Source organism: Lepisosteus platostomus, chromosome 1 (assembly GCF_059453375.1).
Source record: "Lepisosteus platostomus isolate fLepPlt1 chromosome 1, fLepPlt1.hap1, whole genome shotgun sequence".
Classification (NCBI taxonomy): domain Eukaryota; kingdom Metazoa; phylum Chordata; class Actinopteri; order Semionotiformes; family Lepisosteidae; genus Lepisosteus; species Lepisosteus platostomus.
In genome coordinates, this window is record NC_142611.1 from 51,715,395 (window position 1) to 51,737,752 (window position 22,358).

At 40.9% G+C, this 22,358-nt stretch overlaps 1 protein-coding gene across 3 annotated transcripts in view; it reads left to right on the forward strand.

Moving 5' to 3' along the window:
• Window positions 1-22,358, forward strand: part of zdhhc21 (zDHHC palmitoyltransferase 21) — a 38,798-nt gene that overhangs the window by 2,202 nt on the left and 14,238 nt on the right. For all 3 annotated transcript variants that reach the window (XM_088631739.1, XM_088631754.1, XM_088631748.1), the window contains exons 3-6: window positions 7,652-7,843; window positions 10,193-10,291; window positions 18,679-18,790; window positions 21,289-21,427. In XM_088631739.1, coding sequence (XP_088487865.1) covers window positions 7,690-7,843; window positions 10,193-10,291; window positions 18,679-18,790; window positions 21,289-21,427 — 504 coding nt within the window. In that variant the 5' untranslated portion in view covers window positions 7,652-7,689. The remainder of the gene's footprint in view (window positions 1-7,651; window positions 7,844-10,192; window positions 10,292-18,678; window positions 18,791-21,288; window positions 21,428-22,358) is intronic.

Consider the following 22,358-nt stretch of genomic DNA (forward strand, 5'->3'; position numbering starts at 1 on the left):
GTAAGATTTTGTTTTTTGGTTGCAAAGAATTCTTTTTCTCAAGCCAGTTTAGTATTCTGCATATTGTCCTGTGAAGAGAACTGTTCAGCCACTTCCTGTGTAAAGAAAGGTGAGGCCTCACTGTAGTGAAAGGGCAGTCCATTCAGCATTTCAGTGGCTTGGCAGTCTGACAGAAATGGTTTCCACTCCTCAATATAGCCTTGCTTCAGTTTTCATGCTTGTCTCCCTGAACTATGTTTGCATTTGATAAACTACAGTGCTTCTGTAATCTGGTGCACTGTGTGATAACAGTCCACATTTTTCATCTACTGTACTTTGTGCATTTGTGGTGATAGAGTAAATAAGAGATTGGAATTAGATCAGAGGGTAGGGAGACATGCTTTGTTCAGTATTCACTTGATAATTTTTCACATAAAACGACATTAGTTCTTTTTGGCAAACTGTTTAACTGGGTTGTGTTAAGACTAAGTGCTGATTGGAATAAATATTTGACATTAGATGTCTTTTTAAAAGGCTGTTTCCGGGTATATGGGCATGGTGGGTAGATTAAATGGCATATTTGTATTGGGGTTGACAGAATCAACTCTGTGGATATCTGCTGAATCAGCAGCGAAATATAAAGAGGACACAAGTGGACATTAAGGGAAAGTGCATTTAAAACTAAGAACATGAGTCATTTTTAAAGCAATCTGTGTCTTGCCTTCAAAACAAACAATAAGACGGTGCTACAGTATGTACTGTTACGTTATGGCTTTTAATAAATTACACTTTTCTTAAGTTGTGTGCCTTTAATGCAAAAAAATACTTTTGTACACAGAGAGAGGGCAAGAAATAACCAGAATATTTTGATGACTTTGTTTTCTCACAGTTTCTTGTATCATTTCTACAGCTCTGTATTGAAGTGTAATCAGCTTGTTCAGCAGGCCCTGGTGAAATTCCTTCTGTATGTTCTTAATTAGGGAGACACTGTTAATTCCATCCCTGAATTGATCACCCAAGGTTTGCAAATTCTGTTCTGTCCTCCTTATCCTGTTTCTCTTCCTCTGACCCTCTAGAGGACAAAATACAGTTACTTGACAATGCTCTTTTATCTACCCTCGACACTTTTGCTCCTTTAAAAACTCGAACCATCTCCTTCTCTCGCCCTGCCCCCTGGTACAATGACCATCTGCGTTTCATGAAGGCAGCCTCTCGCAAACTTGAGCGTAGGTGGCGTCTTTCCGGCCTAAATGTACATTATCAGGCCTGGAGAGATTACTTATCTGATTATAAGGTTACTATAGAGTCTGCTAGATCCACCTACTTCTCTCACATCATTGAAAATCACCAAAACAATCCCAGACATCTTTTCTCTACCATCAACAGACTGCTCAAGCCAAACTGCCCCACCACATTACCTGCCTCATCACAACTTTGCAACACATTCTTAGATTTCTTTAGTTCTAAGATTGACAACATCCGGCATCACATTCTCTCCACTACGGATATAATTTCCACACCTCCTCCCTCCTCATCCAACTTCTCTGGTTCCCGTCTCTCCAGCTTCTCTCTTCTTGACTCAGCATCCCTAAACAAACTAGTTACGCGCATGAAACCCACCACATCTATTTTAGATCCCATTCCCACCACTTTATTCCAGTCCTGTTTCTCTTCTCTCTGTCCCATTGTCCTCAATATAATACATGAATCCTTGAGCACCGGCATTGTACCAACGGTCCTCAAAACTGCTGCTATTACCCCAGTGCCAAAGAAGCCTAACATTGCTCTCGACAATCTTAACAACTTTCGCCCCATCTCCAACTTACCCTTTCTCTCTAAAATTCTAGAACGTGCTGTCACACTTCAGTTACATAACCACCTCATGACAAACAACCTTTTCGAACCCCTCCAATCTGGCTTCCGTCAACTTCACAGCACTGAAACCGCCCTAGTCAAAGTCACCAACGATCTCCTAATAGCTTCTGATTCTGGTTCTCTTTCCATACTCATCCTTCTTGATCTCAGTGCTGCCTTTGACACTGTTGACCATAACATCTTGCTTTCTCGTCTCGAGACTGTGTTTGGAGTCTCTGACACTGCCCTCAAATGGTTTAAGTCTTACCTCACTGATCGCTGTCACTTTGTCTCTCTCAATGGGTACAGGTCTGAAATTGGTCTTGTCAAGTCTGGTGTCCCTCAGGGCTCAATACTGGGCCCCTTGCTCTTCAGCATTTACATGTTCCCACTTGGTCAGCTTTTAAGATCACATGGCCTCAGCTTTCATTTTTACGCTGACGATACTCAAATATACATCCATACCAAACCCGACACTGATGTGGCTGTCTCTATTCTATCTAATTGCATCTCTGACATAAAAATTTGGATGACTCAAAACTTCCTTCATCTTAACTGTGACAAGACTGAAGTCATGCTTATTGGTACCCCCCATCAACTTCGTAAAGCCAGTCCTGTAACCCTGTCTGTAGATGGCTCTGTACTTGAGCTCCAATCAAAATTGAAAAACCTTGGGGTTATATTCGATTCTGGCTTAACATTCGACCCACATGTACAGCATACTGTCAAAACATCTTTTTTTCACCTTAGAAATATCGCAAGACTACGCCCTATGCTATCATTAACTGTGGCTGAAAAGCTGATCAACATATTTGTATTCTCTCGAATTGACTACTGCAATGCTCTGCTCCCTGGGGTATCTAAATCTACTCTGAACAAGCTGCAGTATGTCCAAAATTCAGCAGCCAGAATCCTGACCAGATCTAGTGCAAGTGTTCACATTACTCCTATCCTGGAGTCCTTGCACTGGCTTCCGGTCAAATTCCGCGTAGACTTTAAAATCCTCATGCTCACCTACAAGGCTTTACATGGCTTGGCACCTCAATACCTGTCTGAACTTTTATCGCCCTACTCCCCACCTCGCAACCTCCGCTCTTCAAATTCTGCCCTCCTTACTGTCCCCCAAGCCCGTCTACATTGTATGGGCGACAGGGCCTTCTCCTGCTATGCCCCCAAGCTCTGGAACTCCTTGCCCAAGGATATTAGAGAGTCACCTTCTCTAAACTCCTTCAAATCCAGACTCAAAACCCTCCTTTTCAGAAAAGCCTTTACTTAACTGGTTCCATTCTTCACGCCTCTGCTCTTCTTAATACCATCTTCCACGGTCTCCTCTATTGTTATTGTTGTATTGTTGTAATTATAATTGTGTCCTGTCTTGTGAAATTTTCTTATTTATTGTTGTAGTCTTCTTATTTATTGTTATTGTCATCCTGTAAAGCGCTTTGAGAAGCCACCTTTAAAGGCGCTATATAAAATAAAGTTTATTATTATTATTATTATTATTATTATTATTATTATTATTCTCTTTTTTTTAAAAAAATGTTACTAAAGAATGATAATCTAGGGAGTGCCTGTCACTTTTAGAAATATATTTCTTGATGGAAAGTGTAGCTACAAAGAGAGCTGAGCTATATAGTTTGTAAGTTAGTTTGTGGATTATAAACTTGGACAAATTACATCCAGTAATTGCTTCGTTTACCTTTTTAACTTGTATTAAAAAAGGAAAGACTTTGTCTTTGTCAGGGCTTGCTGCCTGTATAATAGATTCCCCACATCTATCAATTAGGCCTATCTGATTTGCGGATTTGCTGTGATGGAATAACTGCACCTGAGACAAGGTCAGAAAAAAAATGCACAATTTGGGCATTTCTTCTCCATTCCTATGCATGAACGACATAAGATAAGTTCACTTTATTGGCCATATACAATTTATTGTGTTTGGAATTTGTCTTTTCGCATACCCCAACTTGCTCTCCATGAGACACACAGACAGGGAGAGAGAAGCTTGGGGTCAGAGCGCAGGGTCAGCTAATGAACAGCGACCCCTGGAGCAGTTGGGGTTAAGGGCCTTGCTCAGGGGCCCAACAGAGTAGGATTCCTCTGCCGGCCACGGGATACGAAGCGGCAACCTTCCAGCCACAGGTGCAGATCCTTAGCCACAGAGCCACTGCACTGCCCCAGATAAAGCACCCTGAGATGTCAAAAATTGAACCCAGAACCTCATACGTGCGAAGCACGCACTGTATCACTGAGCTACATCCCCAACGAGCCCCACGCACATGTACAATGATGCGCAATTTTAATTCTAAGGATTTTATAACAACTGTAATTGATGTAGTCAATCCTGATTCAAAATAAATAGTTTAGTATAATGAGTAGATTTAAATATGAACTAGGGAGTGGAGAGATTCTACAGCTTCTTCAAGAGTGAGATCTTCCATAATGAATCATAGTTGGAGTCAATAATTGTATTTACCGTGGAAATGTTTGTTTCTGTTCTGAACTGAAGGAGGAGTAGGAGGAGAGTTTTGGAACATTTTTCAAAGGCAAACTTGTATTTGGGAACATTGAAATCTGCTTTTAAATAGAATGAAATATTTCCCATACAAATGTATGCATTTGCAATTAAAGACAAACAGCATATGAAGCCAATTCAAGTGGCAAAGCAGTTGTAAAGCACACCTAGTCTTCACCTTAGTATTCATGACACTTGTTTGTTCTCTGTGGTGCTATGGGAGTTTAGTCAGCAACCAGGGGGAATTGATTAGAAACCTAATGTGGTGAAACCTTTTTCCTACATGGTGGCTCAGAAGAAGATGGCACTAAAACAAAGCAATCAGACATGCAAAATATGGAAAAAAATGAATTACAATTTGCTAACAATGACTCATCCGCTGAGTAAAAGGGCCTTCAAGCTATCAGAAGCTACAAAAATAGCCCCCCTCCTTGTAGCAGCTGACCCGTCTCTACCAGACAAGCTGAACCAGTTTTACTGCAGATTTTAATAATAATAATAATAATAATTGCTTACACTTATATAGCGCTTTTCTGGACACTCCACTCAAAGCGCTTTACAGGTAATGGGGACTCCCCTCCACCACCACCAATGTGCAGCATCCACCTGGATGATGCGACGGCAGCCATAGTGCGCCAGAACGCTCACCACACATCAGCTATCAGTGGGGAGGAGAGCAGAGTAATGTAGCCAATTCATAGGTGGGGATTATTAGGAGGCCATGATTGGTAAGGGCCAATTGGAAATTTGGCCAGGACACCGGGGTTACACCCCTACTCTTTTCGAGAAGCGCCCTGGGATTTTTTTAATGACCACAGAGAGTCAGGACCTCGGTTTTACGTCTCATCCGAAGGACGGCGCCTGTTTACAGTATAGTGTCCCCATCACTATACTGGGGCATTAGGACCCACATGGACCACAGGGTGAGCGCCCCCTGCTGGCCCCACTAACACCTCTTCCAGCAGCAACCTTAGTTTTTCCCAGGAGGTCTCCCATCCAGGTACTGACCAGGCTCACACCTGCTTAGCTTCAGTGGGTTGCCAGTTGTGAGTTGCAGGGTGATATGGCTGCTGGCATATCATTTTGTAAGCGAAGATTCCTTAACAATGGTTCATGCAACCTGTTTTCTCCTCTCTTACACTTCAGACCCCCCCCCCCTCACTCCCCTAACCAATCTCCCTTCACCCACCAGATAACTCTGAATCTTCCATTTGTTTCTCTCACCCTATTATTCAAGGGCAGGAATCCCAAGCTGTTTGCACACCAAAACTGCAGGAAGGCTACTGCTCATGATCACCTTTCTACTTCTGTCATGATGGAAAATATTGGAGCGCCTGGTACTCAGATACCTCAAAACTATCACAGATTCATATCTTGACCCCTTATAATTTGCATACAAACCAAGCAAGTCAGTGGATAATGTTAATATTTTCCTCCACTATATCCTGGGATCTCCAGGAACACATGTGAGACTCCTTTTTTTGAGCTTGAGCTCTGCATTCAACACCAATATGCCAGAACACCTCCACAATAAATCGTCTCTTTTGAATGTTCCCCTCCACACCTGCCAGCGGATCTTCAGATTCCTAACAAATAGAAGGCAGTATGTGAGATGAGCTCTTGTCAGACTTCTTATCTGTGAGGAACCTTTGATTCTGTTGTCTTTGATTGTTCGTGATTCTGTTGTTCAGAAGACATCCGGCCCCTGTCCCACCGCTTCCCTGACTACGCACTATCTCTGGTGTGAGTGAAGTCCGGTCACAGTGACTTTGGGGAAAAAAATACAAGAAAAGGCTGGATCACTATCTTGCCCCCCCTTTTTAAATCCAAGCAGCTCTGCCAGATTTGCCATGTGATGGAGGTTGTTTCAAACAGAACAGGCAGAACGTTCAATGAATAGAAATCGATGACAGGAGTGAAGCTTTTCATTTCTAGTAATTCTTTGGCTTTGTGACAGCCATTGAAAATAAAAACAAAACACAAACACAGACCTGCTAGCCAAGTCTTCATCCTCAGCAAGCCTGCTTCATCAAGGTACCAAGGCTCATCTTAGAAGAGAAAGTTTTGTCATGGATTTAGGATTTAATTGTTCTGCTGTCATCAGGAAGGCCAATAAGTATTTTTTTAACTTACTCCCAAAAGCTGTAGAGCTGTTTGTATCTGTGTTGCACATATTGTGCTATATGCCAGTTAATTGCTGTGATGTAAGTGTGCATTCATTTCTATTTTATGGTAAAAAAGGTCCATAGAAAGCATAAATATCTCATAAATACCCTGCTGGAAATCTCCAAAATACTCCTGCTGGCACTCATTGTACATTATTTTGAGTTTTCTTATCGAATTATTGCTTATTAACATGAAAAAACATGAAGATGAGACAGAGACAGTCACATATTTAATTGACAGCGAGATCGAGGGAATCATTGAATTATTTCCTATTGAAAGAGGACGAGCCACTCTCTGAGCAGCAAAGAGGTTATCTCTGATGGTTAGGATATCTAACTGCCTCTCTCACGTCTCCTGAGCTCATGGTGGCGTACCAGTATCTATGAGAGCCACACGTGACTTATCTGTAAAGAGTGCCAGCCTTCAAACTGCCCCTCCTGCGGGGTGTTCATTGCAGCAAGCGCAGCCTCAGTGCAAATCCTGCAGCTGCAGCGGAACCCCAGCCTGTGGTTCAGAGTCAGCTAGCTCCGCCATTGTTGTTATTGCTGGCCCAAAGAGCAGAATGCTCTCCAAAGGCTGGCGTCATCATTCCAGCTTGAAGCAGAGAGGTTGTGGCCATTGGGTTAGTGCTGGGGGATTAAGTAATGAGCTCACACCTGAACTGAAGTTCAGCAGGTGTGAGCCTGGCCAGTACCTGGATGGGAGACCTCCTGGGAAAGTGACGGGCAGTATAATACTGTAAACAGGCGCCGTCCTTCGGATGAGATGTAAAACTGAGGTCCTCACTCTCTGTGGTCATTAAAAATCCCAGGGTGTTTCTCGAAAAAGAGTAGGGGTATAACCCCGGCATCCTGGCCACATTTCCCATTGGCCCTTACCAATCATGGCCTCCTAATAATCCCCACCTATGAATTGGCTTCATTACTCTGCTCTCCTCCCCACTGATAACTGATGTGTGGTGAGCGTTCTGGCGCACTATGGCTGCCGTCACATCATCCAGGTGGGGCTGTACATTGGTGGTGGTGGAGGGGATCCCCATTACCTGTAAAGCGCTTTGAGTGGAGTGTCCAGAAAAGCGCTATATAAGTGTAAGCAATTATTATAATTATAAATCTCACCCGTTTCCTTTTATCTCAGGATCCTTCACATTCGCTTCAGGAAGTTCCCCCCCTACCATGGGTCTGCGGATTCACTTTGTCTTCGACCCCATGGGCTGGTGCTGCATCAGCATGGTTTTCTTCGTCTGGCTCTACAACTCCTTCTTCATCCCGAAACTGGTGCTGCTGCCCCACTTTGACGAAGGCCACATCCCGGCTGCTTTGGTTATCAGTAAGAGCTCTTGTTTTCTGTGTTTCCCGGTGAGATGTTTCACAGCAAGGGTCAGAGTGCATAGCTCCATCAGTATTATATTAGGACCTTTAGGCCTAGCCCTAGACAGGTGTTCTCACACATTTAAATAAAGGGAAATAAAGGAAATGAGATGCTGAATCAGCGATTACTTGATTTTGCCCGGCTGCAAGAAGCAGGGTTGACAAGCTACCCCAGCAACACCAGTCCCTGTGGTAACTGCTTGGATCAGCAGAAAATTTGCCACTCACTTCTGGAAAAATCTTAACTCTTTTCATTTTGGCTTTAGCTTGGGACAGCTGTGGTGTTTGAAGTTGCCCCGAAATCAGGACTTATATTGATAACAGTAATCGCTTTGTTCATTATTTGACTTTTTTATAACTAAACAACAGCAAATGTATAATAAAGAGAGTTGCTTTCTGTTGAAAACTTGTACTTTCACTATTATATTGGTATTTATACGGGTGAAATACTCTTATTACAACGTAATGTGTATGCCAAATAAAGTCAGGCCAATCCTTACATGAGAATTAAGTATTGCCTGATAAAAAGGTACAGCAAACTGAACCTGTGAGATGAATTAACCTGCCACAAGTGTTCAGCAGTTGATCTCTATATAGAGCCAATTAATGAAAGATATCAGTCTAGCCCACTAATTATTAATTCAGTTTTCTTACATCAGGTTTGTTGTGTGTAGATGTGTTGAAAACGTGGGCAGAATTCCAGTAGGAGCAGGGTGGAAAAAAAAGCTAAGAATTTTGTTGGTATACAAATAGTTATGATTCTTACTACTGAAAATGTCAAGCTGCTAGATTTAAAATTTCCACAGTAAAACTGAGTGAAACGTGATAATCGTGTTCTTATAATCAAGTTGATATCTCATAATCAAGTTCTGTTGCTTTCAACCTGTGTAGCTTTAGTGACCCTTCAGTTTGAATGATTTCTCTTTCCTCTCTGTCTTGAACACTCTGTGGTTACTGGTCTATATGGTTACTGGTTTAGAAAAGGAATGAAGATCATTTAATGGCAGGTGGAGAAACACAAATGCTGAAAGATTAGTCTTACTGAAGTCTTAATAGATTAAAAGTTCTCACAGGAGAGGTTTTAGCATCTGTTAAGCTTGGTTTACTAACTGTCTGAAAATATCTTTGGACGGATTTTGGGTGATGTAATAACGTGTTCCTTATTACATAGCGTAGACCTTTTGCAAACCAAACGCAGGGAAACATAATATTGTAATGTCTGGTCAAGCTTTGCTGCTGATCTGGACTCTGTACTGTGAGACCGAATGCTATTACACCGGATACATAAGAAAAGTTACAAATAAGAAGAGGCAATTGGGCCTGTCTAACACTAGCGCTTGTACTGTAGCTAATTGGTCTGAGGATCCTGCCATTTCCTAAGGGAAGCCAGGGTATCGGCTTCGACAACATGCCTGAATTGTTTTTTTTCCAGACTCTCACCATCCTTTGTGTACTAAAGGACATCCTGTTGAGGTTTAAAATACACTTTCATATTATTTCTTCACTGTTTCGTCTTTCGGTGTTCATTCTGAAGAAATCTGTTGGGTTGACCATATCAGTGTCTTTGAGGGTTTGAATACATCAATTAGGAGTCCTTGTGATGTTCTTTATTCAGGATAGTTGTAGTAGGTTCAGTTCGTTTAGCCTGTCAGTGTAGGACATTTCTTCAAGTCCAGGCTGGTCGCTTGTCTCAGGACTGATCCCAGAGCAGCCGTGCCTTTTTCTGTAATGTGGTGATTACAGTCATGCTCCATATTCTAAATGAGACCTAGCTAGTGCATTGTGCAGTTTTTACATTACTTCCGGTGATTTTCAATTCTTTTAAATCGCATTGAGATTTGCAGTATGTCCTAACGTTGTTTTTTATTTTCTCGCTTCCCGTCATTCCCTTGAAGATGTAACCAGCGCATCAAAATAAACACCTCCGACTCTACAGAGTCAGGCCAGTCCCTACGTGAGAATTAAGTATTGCTTGGTGAACGGGGACAGCACAGTACAGTGTGGGAACTGGGAACAGACAGTGCAGCCATGTTGTTGAAGCCTTGATCCTCAGATCAATAAGCTTCTAAGGAAAAGCGTACTGAATGGCCTCCCCTCCTGTGCTTATAATTCGTACAGTAACAGAGACTTGATTTCTGATTCAAATTAAATTCCCTCCCCCCCCCCCCCAATCATGACGATTACTTTTGATTGAATCTACCTTTGTTTCTGAATAATGAAACAAAAGCCTTAAAGCCTTCGTGAAGACAAGTCTTTTTGAACCCTTCTCCTCTTCGTGATGTATTGTATTCTTTCCTTCCCTTTGCAGGTTACTACCTGGCTTCCATTTTGTGTGTGACTTCCCTGGTGCGAGCCTCTGTTGCAGACCCAGGGAAACTGGCACCTAACCCACACATCCCTCATACCGGTAAGGGAGCCCCGATGATGAGGGATCACTCATTTAGTACTTCAGAAACTTGCTGCTTTTAAGACAAGACATACAGTGGCTCCATCTGTGATAACGGTTTCAAGCTGTCACAGGGGGGCAGAGCTTTGAAATGTCTGAGCAGTTTACGTCGTATTTAATGTGTTTTATGAACTTTTAATTCAATGGGAACTGCAGTCCCAATTTCTCAGGCCAGTTATTAAGTATCGGTAACAACAAAAATGAATTGACAGTATCGTAAAATTTTACAAATTCTGAATCAAGTACAAAATCGTGAACTTTGTGAAAGTACTATATGGTTGTCGCACATTGCTGGCTGAGAGCGAGAATTTGTAAGAATTGTGACCTGAAGCTCCCTTCCTGCTCACGAGTTACTGTAATAACTAATGTACAGTGATGCACGAGCGAATAAGTACAGGTTGTGCAGCAGATATTTCACCGCAGAAATGTTCCAAAGTGATCTGCGTGCAGAGTTAACACGTCGTCTTTCTTGGCAAAACCATCTCAAAGTCGAGAGCAGTATTTCTATTGGTTTAAAAGTGGTGTATTCCCAAGCTTGCTTCTTTTACACTGTAATAGGGCTGCTTCACCTCACCTGAAGTTTTGTTGCCGCATTCTGAATCACAGACAATGATGGCAATATGGTGCTTCGCATACCTGGAAATCTGTGATTGTAAATTGGAGGTTTTACACATTACTGTGTACATTTTGCTTTCATTGTGGTTTGAAATGCGCTCATCAATGCCAATTCTTTTTAATACCTTAATATAAAAATGGCATTCCCCATTATGTGAGAATATAGAATGCTTGTTATTTTCGGTTACTCAGGTAATGCGAATGGTTTCCAAATTTAAAGGTTAAAACGTTTCATTAATCTATCAGAACTTTGCAGGCAGAAATGAAAGAAATCCATTGCTGTCTTGAGACCAGGATTTCTACATTTAGCTACATTTTCTGCTCAACAGTATTGGTCTTAATCACATGTGATACATTTTAAATATCTTGTTTAAGGAAACTATAATTTTCATTTGTTTTACAAATATAGAAGAGCTTCACAGCTAATAGAGAGGAAAACTAGTGCATCAACTTTACCAATCGCTCTTTCTTGACTCAATCAGAATAGGTGAGTGGCCTTAGTATGCATCTCTGGTTTTGGCATGACTCCATACTAAGCAAATATTTAGCATTGCATTCAGCTGAACAGCTGTAATTTTTCTTAATCATTTAGCTGCGCTTTAGAAATCATAGAAAAGGTTTTAACCCAAAGACATTAACAGTGTTCTTTAATCAGTCTTTATCAGATTGTAATGACAAGAAGAAATAAGTAAACATCTCAGTCTTTTATCCCTGATTTCAATTGGGGATACAATTACCACACAGTGCACCGTGCCACCCAGGCCCAGAGAGTTTCTGAAAAAATAAATTCAGATAGGACTACAAAACCACCTGTCCTAAACCTGACTTGGGCCCAAAAATCCAGCACTGAATTGAAATTGAAATCAGGGAAATAAGTAAAGAACAATCACCTCATTTAATGAGTACACTACTTTTTATCAGCAGCCGATCAATCACTGTGAGGGTTTCCTTTTTATACATCCAGAGTGTTTTGTGATGTCCAAAAGGGAATTACAAGACACAAAACGACCCCTGAAAACGTGTGAGCGTTAAGCGTTATTCCAGTGGTGAAGACAGCTGTTTAAATTAGCTGCTTGCATCCTGCACCATTTTGCTGTAGGGTAAACCATGAGGTTGTAGGGTGTTATAGGGCTCAAAACGAGGAGGTTTTAGGTTTGTCCCTTATATGAATATGCAACATTTGTTGGGCCACATTCAGTTAAGCCCAGAGCGGCAGTTGAGTGTGTAAATAAAATGAAATACCAATTAAAATAGAAATAAGCCGTAGGCAATGTTGGTTTGATATACATTCCGTATAGTTTTTTTTAAAATTACAGTTGCATACATCGGCTTTGTACTTAACTTGACTTTGTCAATGCCTTTGTTCAGAATAAATGTAGTGAGGGATTCAGCGCTGACAATGTGGGCTATTAGAGAGCAGTAGTTACCTCTCCCATTCATGGTGAGCCTAACGTCTGTAGGGGTCTTAGATGAACTTCAACAGGGGCTAAAAACTGCACTAAACCTGATTAGCATTAAAAAGCTACTGCTTATTTTTTCCCGTTTTTCCATTAGAATATCTTTCACATTTTACAGCTGTAGTCGATTTTTATATGTTTAAATGTAGTCCTTTTAGCAGAAAAGTATTAAGAATAAGTTCCCCTTGACAGTGACGACTTGGATAGCAGGGAATTTGCTTGAGCAGTTTGAAGTTTTTTTCAAGCGCACAATAGCACTGTCCCAACAGGGAATCGAACCCACAACTGTCCAGTCTGAAGTCCAGAGATCCAGACACTGTTTGTTAATGTAACTTATGATGCTTTCTGTAAAAACAAATATATATATATGTAGTAGTTCAGGTGGTAGCTGTGTCAGCATGCGTAGGCTACAAAGGAACAAGTAATAGGTTTATTATAGGTTTATAGGTAGTACTACCGAAACCAAAATTATCCTGCAGCTAGGATCACACCTTCCCTCTTCTCTTAACGACAGACTATTCTTCTTTTAAATTTTCTCCATTCATTGGAAGTTTCATTTCACACGTCTGCACACCTATTCTGACTTCACACCTCTTTCTGTCCCCTGCTCCCGCCTCTCACTCCTCCCTCCCAGCCTTTGTTCTCCCGCTACTTTACCTTTGCCTACTGCCTTGTCTCTCTCACACGTGAAGAAGGCTCCACGGCCGTAATGTTGTGTTTTCTCTTCTTTTTTCAGCATGGAATAAACCTATTACTTGTTCCTTATATACAGTGCCTTGCGAAAGTATTCGGCCCCCTTGAACTTTTCAACCTTTTGCCACATTTCAGGCTTCAAACATAAAGATATAAATTTTTTATTTTATGTGAAGAATCACCAACAAGTGGGACACAATTGTGAAGTGGAACGAAATCTATTGGATTTTTGAAACTTTTTTAACTAATAAAAAAATGAAAAGTGGGGCGTGCACAATTATTCGGCCCCCTTGCGTTAATACTTTGTAGAGCCACCTTTTGCTGCGATTACAGCTGCAAGTCGCTAGGGGTATGTCTCTATCAGTTTTGCACATCGAGAGACTGAAATTCTTGCCCATTCTTCCTTGCAAAACAGCTCGAGCTCAGTGAGGTTGGATGGAGAGCGTTTGTGAACAGCAGTTTTCAGCTCTTTCCACAGATTCTCGATTGGATTCAGGTCTGGACTTTGACTTGGCCATTCAAACACCTGGATACGTTTATTTGTGAACCATTCCTTTGTAGATTTTGCTGTATGTTTGGGATCATTGTCTTGTTGGAAGATAAATCTCCGTCCCAGTTTCAGGTCTTTTGCAGACTCCAACAGGTTTTCATCCAGAATGGTCCTGTATTTGGCTGCATCCATCTTCCCCTCAATTTTAACCATCTTCCCTGTCCCTGCTGAAGAAAAGCAGGCCCAAACCATGATGCTGCCACCACCATGTTTGACAGTGGGGATGGTGTGTTGAGGGTGATGAGCTGTGTTGCTTTTACGCCAAACATATCGTTTTGCATTGTGGCCAAAAAGTTCGATTTTGGTTTCATCTGACCAGAGCACCTTCTTCCACATGTTTGGGGTGTCTCCCAGGTGGCTTGTGGCAAACTTTAGACGAGACTTTTTATGGATATCTTTGAGAAATGGCTTTCTTCTTGCCACTCTTCCATAAAGGCCAGATTTGTGCAGTGTAAGACTGATTGTTGTCCTATGGACAGACTCTCCCACCTCAGCTGTAGTTCTCTGCAGTTCATCCAGAGTGATCATGGGCCTCTTGGCTGCATCTCTGATCAGTCTTCTCCTTGTCTGAGCTGAAAGTTTAGAGGGACGGCCAGGTCTTGGTAGATTTGCAGTGGTCTGATACTCCTTCCATTTCAAGATGATCGCTTGCACAGTGCTCCTTGGGATGTTTGAAGCTTGGGAAATCTTTTTGTATCCAAATCCGGCTTTAAACTTCTCCACAACAGTATTACGGACCTGCCTGGTGTGTTCCTTGGTCTTCATGATGCTCTCTGCGCTTTCAACAGAACCTTGAGACTATCACAGAGCAGGTGCATTTATACAGAGACTTGATTACACACAGGTGGATTCTATTTATCACCATCAGTCATTTAGGACAACATTGGATCATTCAGAGATCCTCGCTGAACTTCTGGAGTGAGTTTGCTGCACTGAAAGTAAAGGGGCCGAATAATTTTGCACGCCCCACTTTTCATTTTTTTATTAGTTAAAAAAGTTTCAAAAATCCAATAGATTTCGTTCCACTTCACAATTGTGTCCCACTTGTTGGTGATTCTTCACATAAAATAAAAAAATTATATCTTTATGTTTGAAGCCTGAAATGTGGCAAAAGGTTGAAAAGTTCAAGGGGGCCGTATACTTTCGCAAGGCACTGTATATTGGTCTTTTACTGAACAAAGCAGGAGAGAAGTTGTATTTTCATGGGTGGTGTGGATGTTCCCGCTGCTGCCTGACAGCACTTGAGTCCTGGGTGTGAGACTGGCCTGGATGTCCTTCCGTGTGGAGTTTACATGTGTTCCCCGCATTTGCATGGCTTTACCCCAGGGATTCTGGTTTCCTCCCTGTGTGTGGGGGGTTTGAGAAATGACTAGCTTTCCATCCAGTGAAGTCCACTTTCCACCCTGTGATTCCAGAACAGGTTCCAGGCTGCCTGACTCTGACCTAGGAATAAATCGTGTTTTGCTAACAGAAGGAGTTGCCACTGTAACGCAAACATAAAAAAGTCAACTCTTGACAGCTGTCACCGTAACAAAACTTTTTTTTTAAATGTCAACTTTTCATGAATTACCTAAGTTGACCACAAGGGGGCGATTTATCTACGCAAAGTTTATTTACCTGAGAAAACCCGCTGAAAGGATTGTGCTCTTGCTGCGTACTGCTTATGACCAAATTATTATTGTTGTAGTAAAGAATGCATGTTTTTAATGTTTAAAGGCAATAGAAGAACTGATGTTCTTAATTTAAATAAGCACTGCTCTACTTTGTATCATTTTTTTTACATTACATGACGGCAATAAAAATGTGAAAGACTGAGTAGTACTTGTTTTCACAGAAAGGCCCTGGCACAGTGTGTTTTTTTATGTCCGGTGATCTCCAGTGATTACCGTTGATATTTGTAATTTTTCATTCACCACTGGACACACTGAGGTCTGGAGATTGTGACACAGCTGCAGATGGCACTCCTACATTTGTTGTTATTTAGCTCCAGAACATGCACTGATGAGTAGAAAGCCAGTTGCCACCCTAAGGATTTACCCTGTAAGATTATCCTTTGTAGGATCAGCTTGTCTCTTGGTATGTTACACAGAATGGATTTTGAAACGTGAGAAATTCCCAGCACTTTAATGAAGTGCCAGAGATGTGGGGCAATTTTCAGTAAACATATGGCCATCATTGATTGTAGCCATGGAAACAGCGACTCTTTCTCACCAGAACAGTTTCTGGTGATATCTGAGTGGCAGACCTGAAACATAATAAAAATAATAAAGGTTTTTGGCAGTCGCAGGTACAGGCTCTGAGAGTTTCACATTAACTAACACCGAGGAAGAGGGCAAATTATGAGCAGTGACTTTTATCAATGGTTACCTTGGAAACTAAGTAACAGGATAACATAATTAAGCACTTTAAGCTGCTTGAATGCAGGCCTTGTAGTTTCAGGGAGGATATGAAATGCCTTCCAGACAGAAGTACACAGACCCTGAAAGGTATGAAAGGTGATCCGTGATCCTTATACAGATTTCTGCATGTCAGGAAAAAAAGTAAGCTCCCAAACTTGTACAGGCTGCTAACTGCAGGAACTGTCCACACTGTACGTGTACCTGGTAATTATTGAAGCCCGTGGTCACAACTTTGTGTGAAAAACATTAGATTAGTGAAACAGATGGTAATATTATCTAAATTGCCATGGATAATATATTGCATGTCATTTGGACATTTTGAAACATAAACAGCTTAAGTACTCAGCGTTGTGCTGTTAGACTGGTCTTAAAAAATGAGACAGGAGCATCCTTTAGGTTTTTCCTTCTGCTTTTACTTCTATTTATCTCACTGTAATGTGGGTAACCAGCCACTAGAAGGCATTGTTGATCAGCATTATTATGGTCTGTTCCCACAAATTATGAGCAGTTAATATGATTTTTTTTACATTTTAAAATTGCCAAGTTTTTTTTTTAAGAACATAAGGCTGCAAACAAGATGCTAGTCCATATAGCCTGTTTTGGTAGTTACAGTAGTTGTGTGAGACTCTTGGAAATATTAACTACTGTTTCTTAAAGGAAACCAGGGTATCTGTTTCAACAATATGGCTGGGTAGCTTATTCTGTGCTCCCTTTGGAAACAGAAGTGCCTCCTATTTGCAGCGTTTAAATGTCCTCTTGTGTAGCTTCCACTTGTTCTTTGTTTTGTGTTTCACTGTTCATTCTGAAGTATCTCACTGGGTTAACGTTATGAAGGCTTTGTATCAAAATCAATCATTCTGATGCAAGATGAATAGCTTTTTGTAGCTACGGGCATGTAGAATTCTGCGCTTGTTGACATTAACCATCATCTGCCAGTTGTTTGCGCAGTTTTTATGTAAATATTTTTTAATTTCATTTGCTGCTTCATTGCTTTGGCTAATCCTCCTATTTCGATATCTCTTGCAAACGTGACTCAGTTACTAACTACTCCACAATCTACATCATCGATATAGGAAGAGCAGTGAACCTAGTGAAGAGTGCTGTAGCACTCCGCTGATTATATAACCCCAGATTGAGCAATCACTCCTTATCTTTGCTATTTTAAATCCACTAACCATTCGCAATCCAGATTTCCTTAAACCCACATATCCTGTAATACCTACCTCCAGTAATTTGAGAATTATTCTTTTAGGAGGAACTTAACCCATCTAAAAACAAAACCCATCTGACCATCTAAAAAACACCATATTGTATACGGTGTGTGTTAATCCTTGTTGTTTGTTCAAAGAACTCTTAACAAGTTCATTAAGGAAGACCTGCCTTTTCTAAATCCATGTTGATTACTCCCTAGGGTCCTGTTTCCATATAGGTGATTTATTATACAGTATACCCATCCTCTTCACCACCGCTAAGTGTGTCTCTGTGCCTCAGCTCACAGTGACAACCCCTGTATCACCCAGGGGAAATGATGAAGTGTAGACAGCTCCACTGACTTTGCCCACCAAATACACCAGTCAGTTTAGCACATTATGAATTCACACTAGTGATGTGCAAAAGGTGCAGCACTGAAGAAAAGAGAGGGGTATTCCTCGTTATGGTCGCCTGAAGCAGAGAGGACACTTTTCTTGGGAGACCAGAGATTCCCCGGCTGACCCCTTCCAGCTCTAACTGTGGTTTCTGTGATCCAACCATGTGCTGACCCTTGGGCGATCCAGGTCCCAGTGAGTAGCACATCCCAGGCTCGAACCTGTAACTCAGGCACATGGGTCATTTTAGCTTTTATTGGTTTTATTTGCTTCTTCCCAGATACAGTGCAGCAACATGTCAACAGGAATGATCGTAAGTGTTTTGAAAGCCACGTTATTTTTTCCACCTTGCTTATGAGTGTCCTATGTTAAGTGATGAAAACATTCAGCAGTTTCATTGAGTAGCTTTTCTTCTCAAACAATCTTACTAACAAAATGGTAACAGGTGAAATTCATTCAAAAACCATGATCTTCTTACAAAATGGGGAAAAAAATAGCTTTTGGTCAGGTATTAGTTGCACATTGGCTTTCTTCTTCTCTCATGGTCTGATAAAACAGTACCTTCTGTGAAATCATTTCTCTGTGACCACAGTTCACCTCCAGTGAAGTAATTTCTGTGACTGTGTCCACAGTTCACCTCCTGTGAAGTCATTTCTGTGACTGTGTCCACAGTTCACCTCCGGTGAAATCATTTCTGTTACCGTGTCCACAGTTTACCTCCTGTGACGTTATTTCTGTAACCGTGTCCACAGTTTACCTCCTGTGAAGTCATTTCTGTAACTGTGTCCACAGTTTACCTCCGGTGAAATCATTTCTGTTACCGTGTCCACAGTTCACCTCCTGTGACATTATTTCTGTTACCGTGTCCACAGTTCACCTCCTGTGACGTTATTTCTGTAACTGTGTCCACAGTTCACCTCCTGTGAAGTCATTTCTGTTACTGTGTCCACAGTTTACAGGCCCTTAAATACAGGTTTTGCATTGACATGCAGTTCTTCAGCCTGTGTGAGATGTGAGTGTCACTCTGTTCCGACTTGCACTCTTTCAGAGAGAGAGCGGTGGGAGCTGTGCAGTAAGTGCAACCTGATGAGGCCCAAGAGATCCCACCATTGCAGCCGCTGTGGTCACTGTGTCCGGAAGATGGATCACCACTGTCCCTGGTGAGGCTTTTGGCGGGGATGTGCTCAGTGAAGACACAGTAGCTGTTGAAGGCCAGGACAGCCCTTTTAGTATCGTCATCATTATTAGTAATCTTCTGCATTGAAGCGAAGCTCTGCAAGTTGTTCCTTTACTCTTGTTTCTCTCTTCTCCTTTGGGAGTTTCATGTTTGCTTTCATTTATTTTTTCCTTTTCCGGCTCTTCAACTCCTTATTTAAAAATGTGAAATATATTAACTGAAAATTGTTCAGAGCAAAAGGGATTATGATATACTACAGAAGACTAGGACTGCTGTCAAAGTGGAGAACACAGTGTTTGGATGAAAAGTGTCAGATTTTATAATAACAGTTCGCATGTGTACCACACACAAAACAAATATTCATGTGCAAGCTTTTTTTCATCACTTATATCCCTAATTTGATACATTTTACCCACTAGGCTGTTCATGCATGGCTTCATTTTTGACAATACAGTGGAGATGAGGTCTCTGTTTTTTGTGAACAGCTCTAGAAAACCGTTTGAATTCCAGTAACTGACAGCACATTAAAGCACATTCTGTTCAGAGTGATGTTTTCAGTCCTGCAGTGAGGTGGAGTCCTAATCTGCCCTTTCCACACTACTGAAGCAAAGGAAGGAAGTAAATCATTTAAAAATAAACTTCAGTTCTCATTGAAAGTAGAGCTCTGTTCTTTTAACATGGCTCCTTCTAACTGACAGGTATTTATTTGTAGTAGACGAGGTATATATGCATTCTTATTGAGAGCATCTGATGTCAGTGAGGGAACTGGACTGGAAACATACCATCCACTGACCTGTGACTTCTGAGAAGTTAACCCTCTATTTAACATCTGTAGACCTGCTCTGTTCAGTAATACCTTTAAGAAGTAACTCCCATAGCACAGTTAATTAGGGTACTATTTATTGGTCTTTTTACTGATGGTTTCTTCATTTATTTCAGTGTGCATGAGGACATCTTTAAGAACATGTATGTTTTCCTTGAAAGATACTTCCTTCTTGAGGCCGTACTGTGTCAAATAAAGTCAAATATTTAGCTTTCTTTAGTAATGTTTGTAACTCTCTAGGTCTTTACATTGCTGTTGAATTCTCATGTGGTTCTTGGCATTTTTAATAGGATTTTTTATTTTACCTTAAAATTTTGTACATTTAACATCCTCCTATCCCAAAAGTGTGAAATCCAAGCAAGAGTCTTAGAAGAAGAATGTACTAAATTAATATTTCTTAAAATTCTGAACATTGCATAGTTATGTAATGTTAACAGTGTACACCTACGTAACATAGATTGGTCCTATTGTACATACAAATGTTATATAGATATGGATTATTTTCAGAGTTTATTTTACTTCCACAACTAAATGTGTTTTTTGCAGAGAGTGATGTTTATCTGTAGTGATGCTTAAATAAACTGTGCTTGTGCTGATTTTCCAGAATATTGAAGAAACCCAAAGCATTAACATCAGTGCAGCAGCCTACTAGAGTAATCAATCAATTAATTTGGTAGCACAACACAGCAGTCTAATTGAGGAGGAGGAAAGTCTCTTCATTAAGTTTTGTGGCTGTCTTGTGGTCATGACATACAATAATTGCTCAGCAATGATGTTTCCCCATATATTTCACCCTGGATATCAGATGACTTGTTAACTTTAATATTGTTAGTCAAGGGACAGTACAGTAGAGAGAAAATACCTTTTTTGTTCAAATCCAGTGAATCGTGACTAGCTTCCATTACATATGAAAGTAGGCATTGTAATGAATCGGCCATATGCCTTTCATTCTCCGTTTTACTGATTTGTCTGGAAACCTACAATGTTGTTATTGTTATAATTGTTGTTTTAAATCATTCAGCCCCGTTTGAAGTTAGTTACTGATCTGCAGATCAGGCATGGTGTTGTAGATTTTATATACAGCGAGGCATTAAAAATATAACAGTGTCTCCCTTCTGGTTCAGTCCTGTGATCACAGGATCGAGTCCGGGTCACTGACTGGGACTCGATTCTCAAGTGGCAGTGGAAAAGTGGCCGAACAATGGCTAAAAAGGAGTAGGGTAGTGGGAGTAGGTAGCCAGGCCTCTCTGTGACACTACAACCCCACTACTCAGCTGGCTTCTTGCAGTGCTGTCAGGGAGGGACAGACCTCTCCTCCAATTAACTCTAAACCTCCAGGATGTGGCTGCGCATCATGCGGTATGATATCTAAAAAAATTAGCGGTTCAAAGGTGAGGCTGGTTGGAGGAGATGGCCTACACTTCCTCACTCTTCCCCGTGTGCGGTCACGGGGTTTGTTAGCCGAGACTTGAAAAACGCACAGGAAACTATTCCAAATCAGATGCGTACAACAAGCGCAACTGTCGATTCTGTTTTTGAGAAGTGTCAGAAGTGCTATGGGCTCCTATACTCATTTGTTGCATATATAATATTGCTCATTAGATCTGGATACGTTTACCTCAGGCTAGGAGAATAACTCTTCCTTGGACTCTCTACAGGATTAATAATTGTGTTGGAGAGGACAACCACTGGCTCTTCCTGCAGCTCTGCTTCTACACCCAAGTTTTGAGCATGTTTACCCTAGTGCTGGATTTTTGCCAGTATTATTACTTCCAGCCTTTGACGAGAGTAAATGAGGTAAGAACCAAGAGAATTCTGAGTAATTTTGTGTTAAAAAAATCTCTTATTGTGCTATTATTTTATTGTGCAGTATCTTATATAGTAATAGGAGATATGTGTTAATTCTTCTTTATTCTACTAATAAAGCATCATCATTAATGTGAGTATGGTCCAGTACTGATTTAGTGATAAACTGAAGTACCTATATAGTATACAGCTATGATGCTACGTTAGATGGCTCAAGCAGCTACGCTCAATGTCAAGTGGACAATATCTCTGGGCAGCTATGAGTGTGATTCTCCAGTGGGTGGTATGGAGAGGGCATTAGTCAGCCAGTGTCTTGAATTTCAGTGAAACAATGATTTGTTTCACTGATTACTACAGCACTGATCACTACAGACCTCCTACAGCAGTGACGTTAGTGAGCAAGGCTTCTCCAATCGGCAAAACTCCACTATAAGCCATATTGGGCTTTCAGCATAAGTCAGCAAAAACATTTGGTCAAAAAGTGAATGGGCATGTCAGAGAAGGATGTCTTCTCTGTTTTGTGCTGTATGGGGGTTGTGGCAATAAAATCTGAGTATTAAAAACAATTGGTGATTCTAAACTGGGAGGTGTATAATAAAACTTAAATATAGGCTAAATTTTCCATATTCTTATATTGAATTCATCACTGTCAGCCTTATTTTGTCCTTTTTTAAAATAATCCATACACTAACTGCCCATCAGTTAAAGGCAATTACTGGTGCTTGTAAATGTATTATTCTGAGAGTTATAGTAATTAAACTTTCATCTCTTTTAAACTTTAAAAATGGATATTCAAGTGCACAGTTTCTGGAGTAAATAGGATTCAACACATTTCATTGTATCTCAAAAGGGGACAGGCGAAAAGCCAGTAAAAACACATTTTACGGCAAGTAAAATGTATTTAGTAGAACGCTGTAGAGGT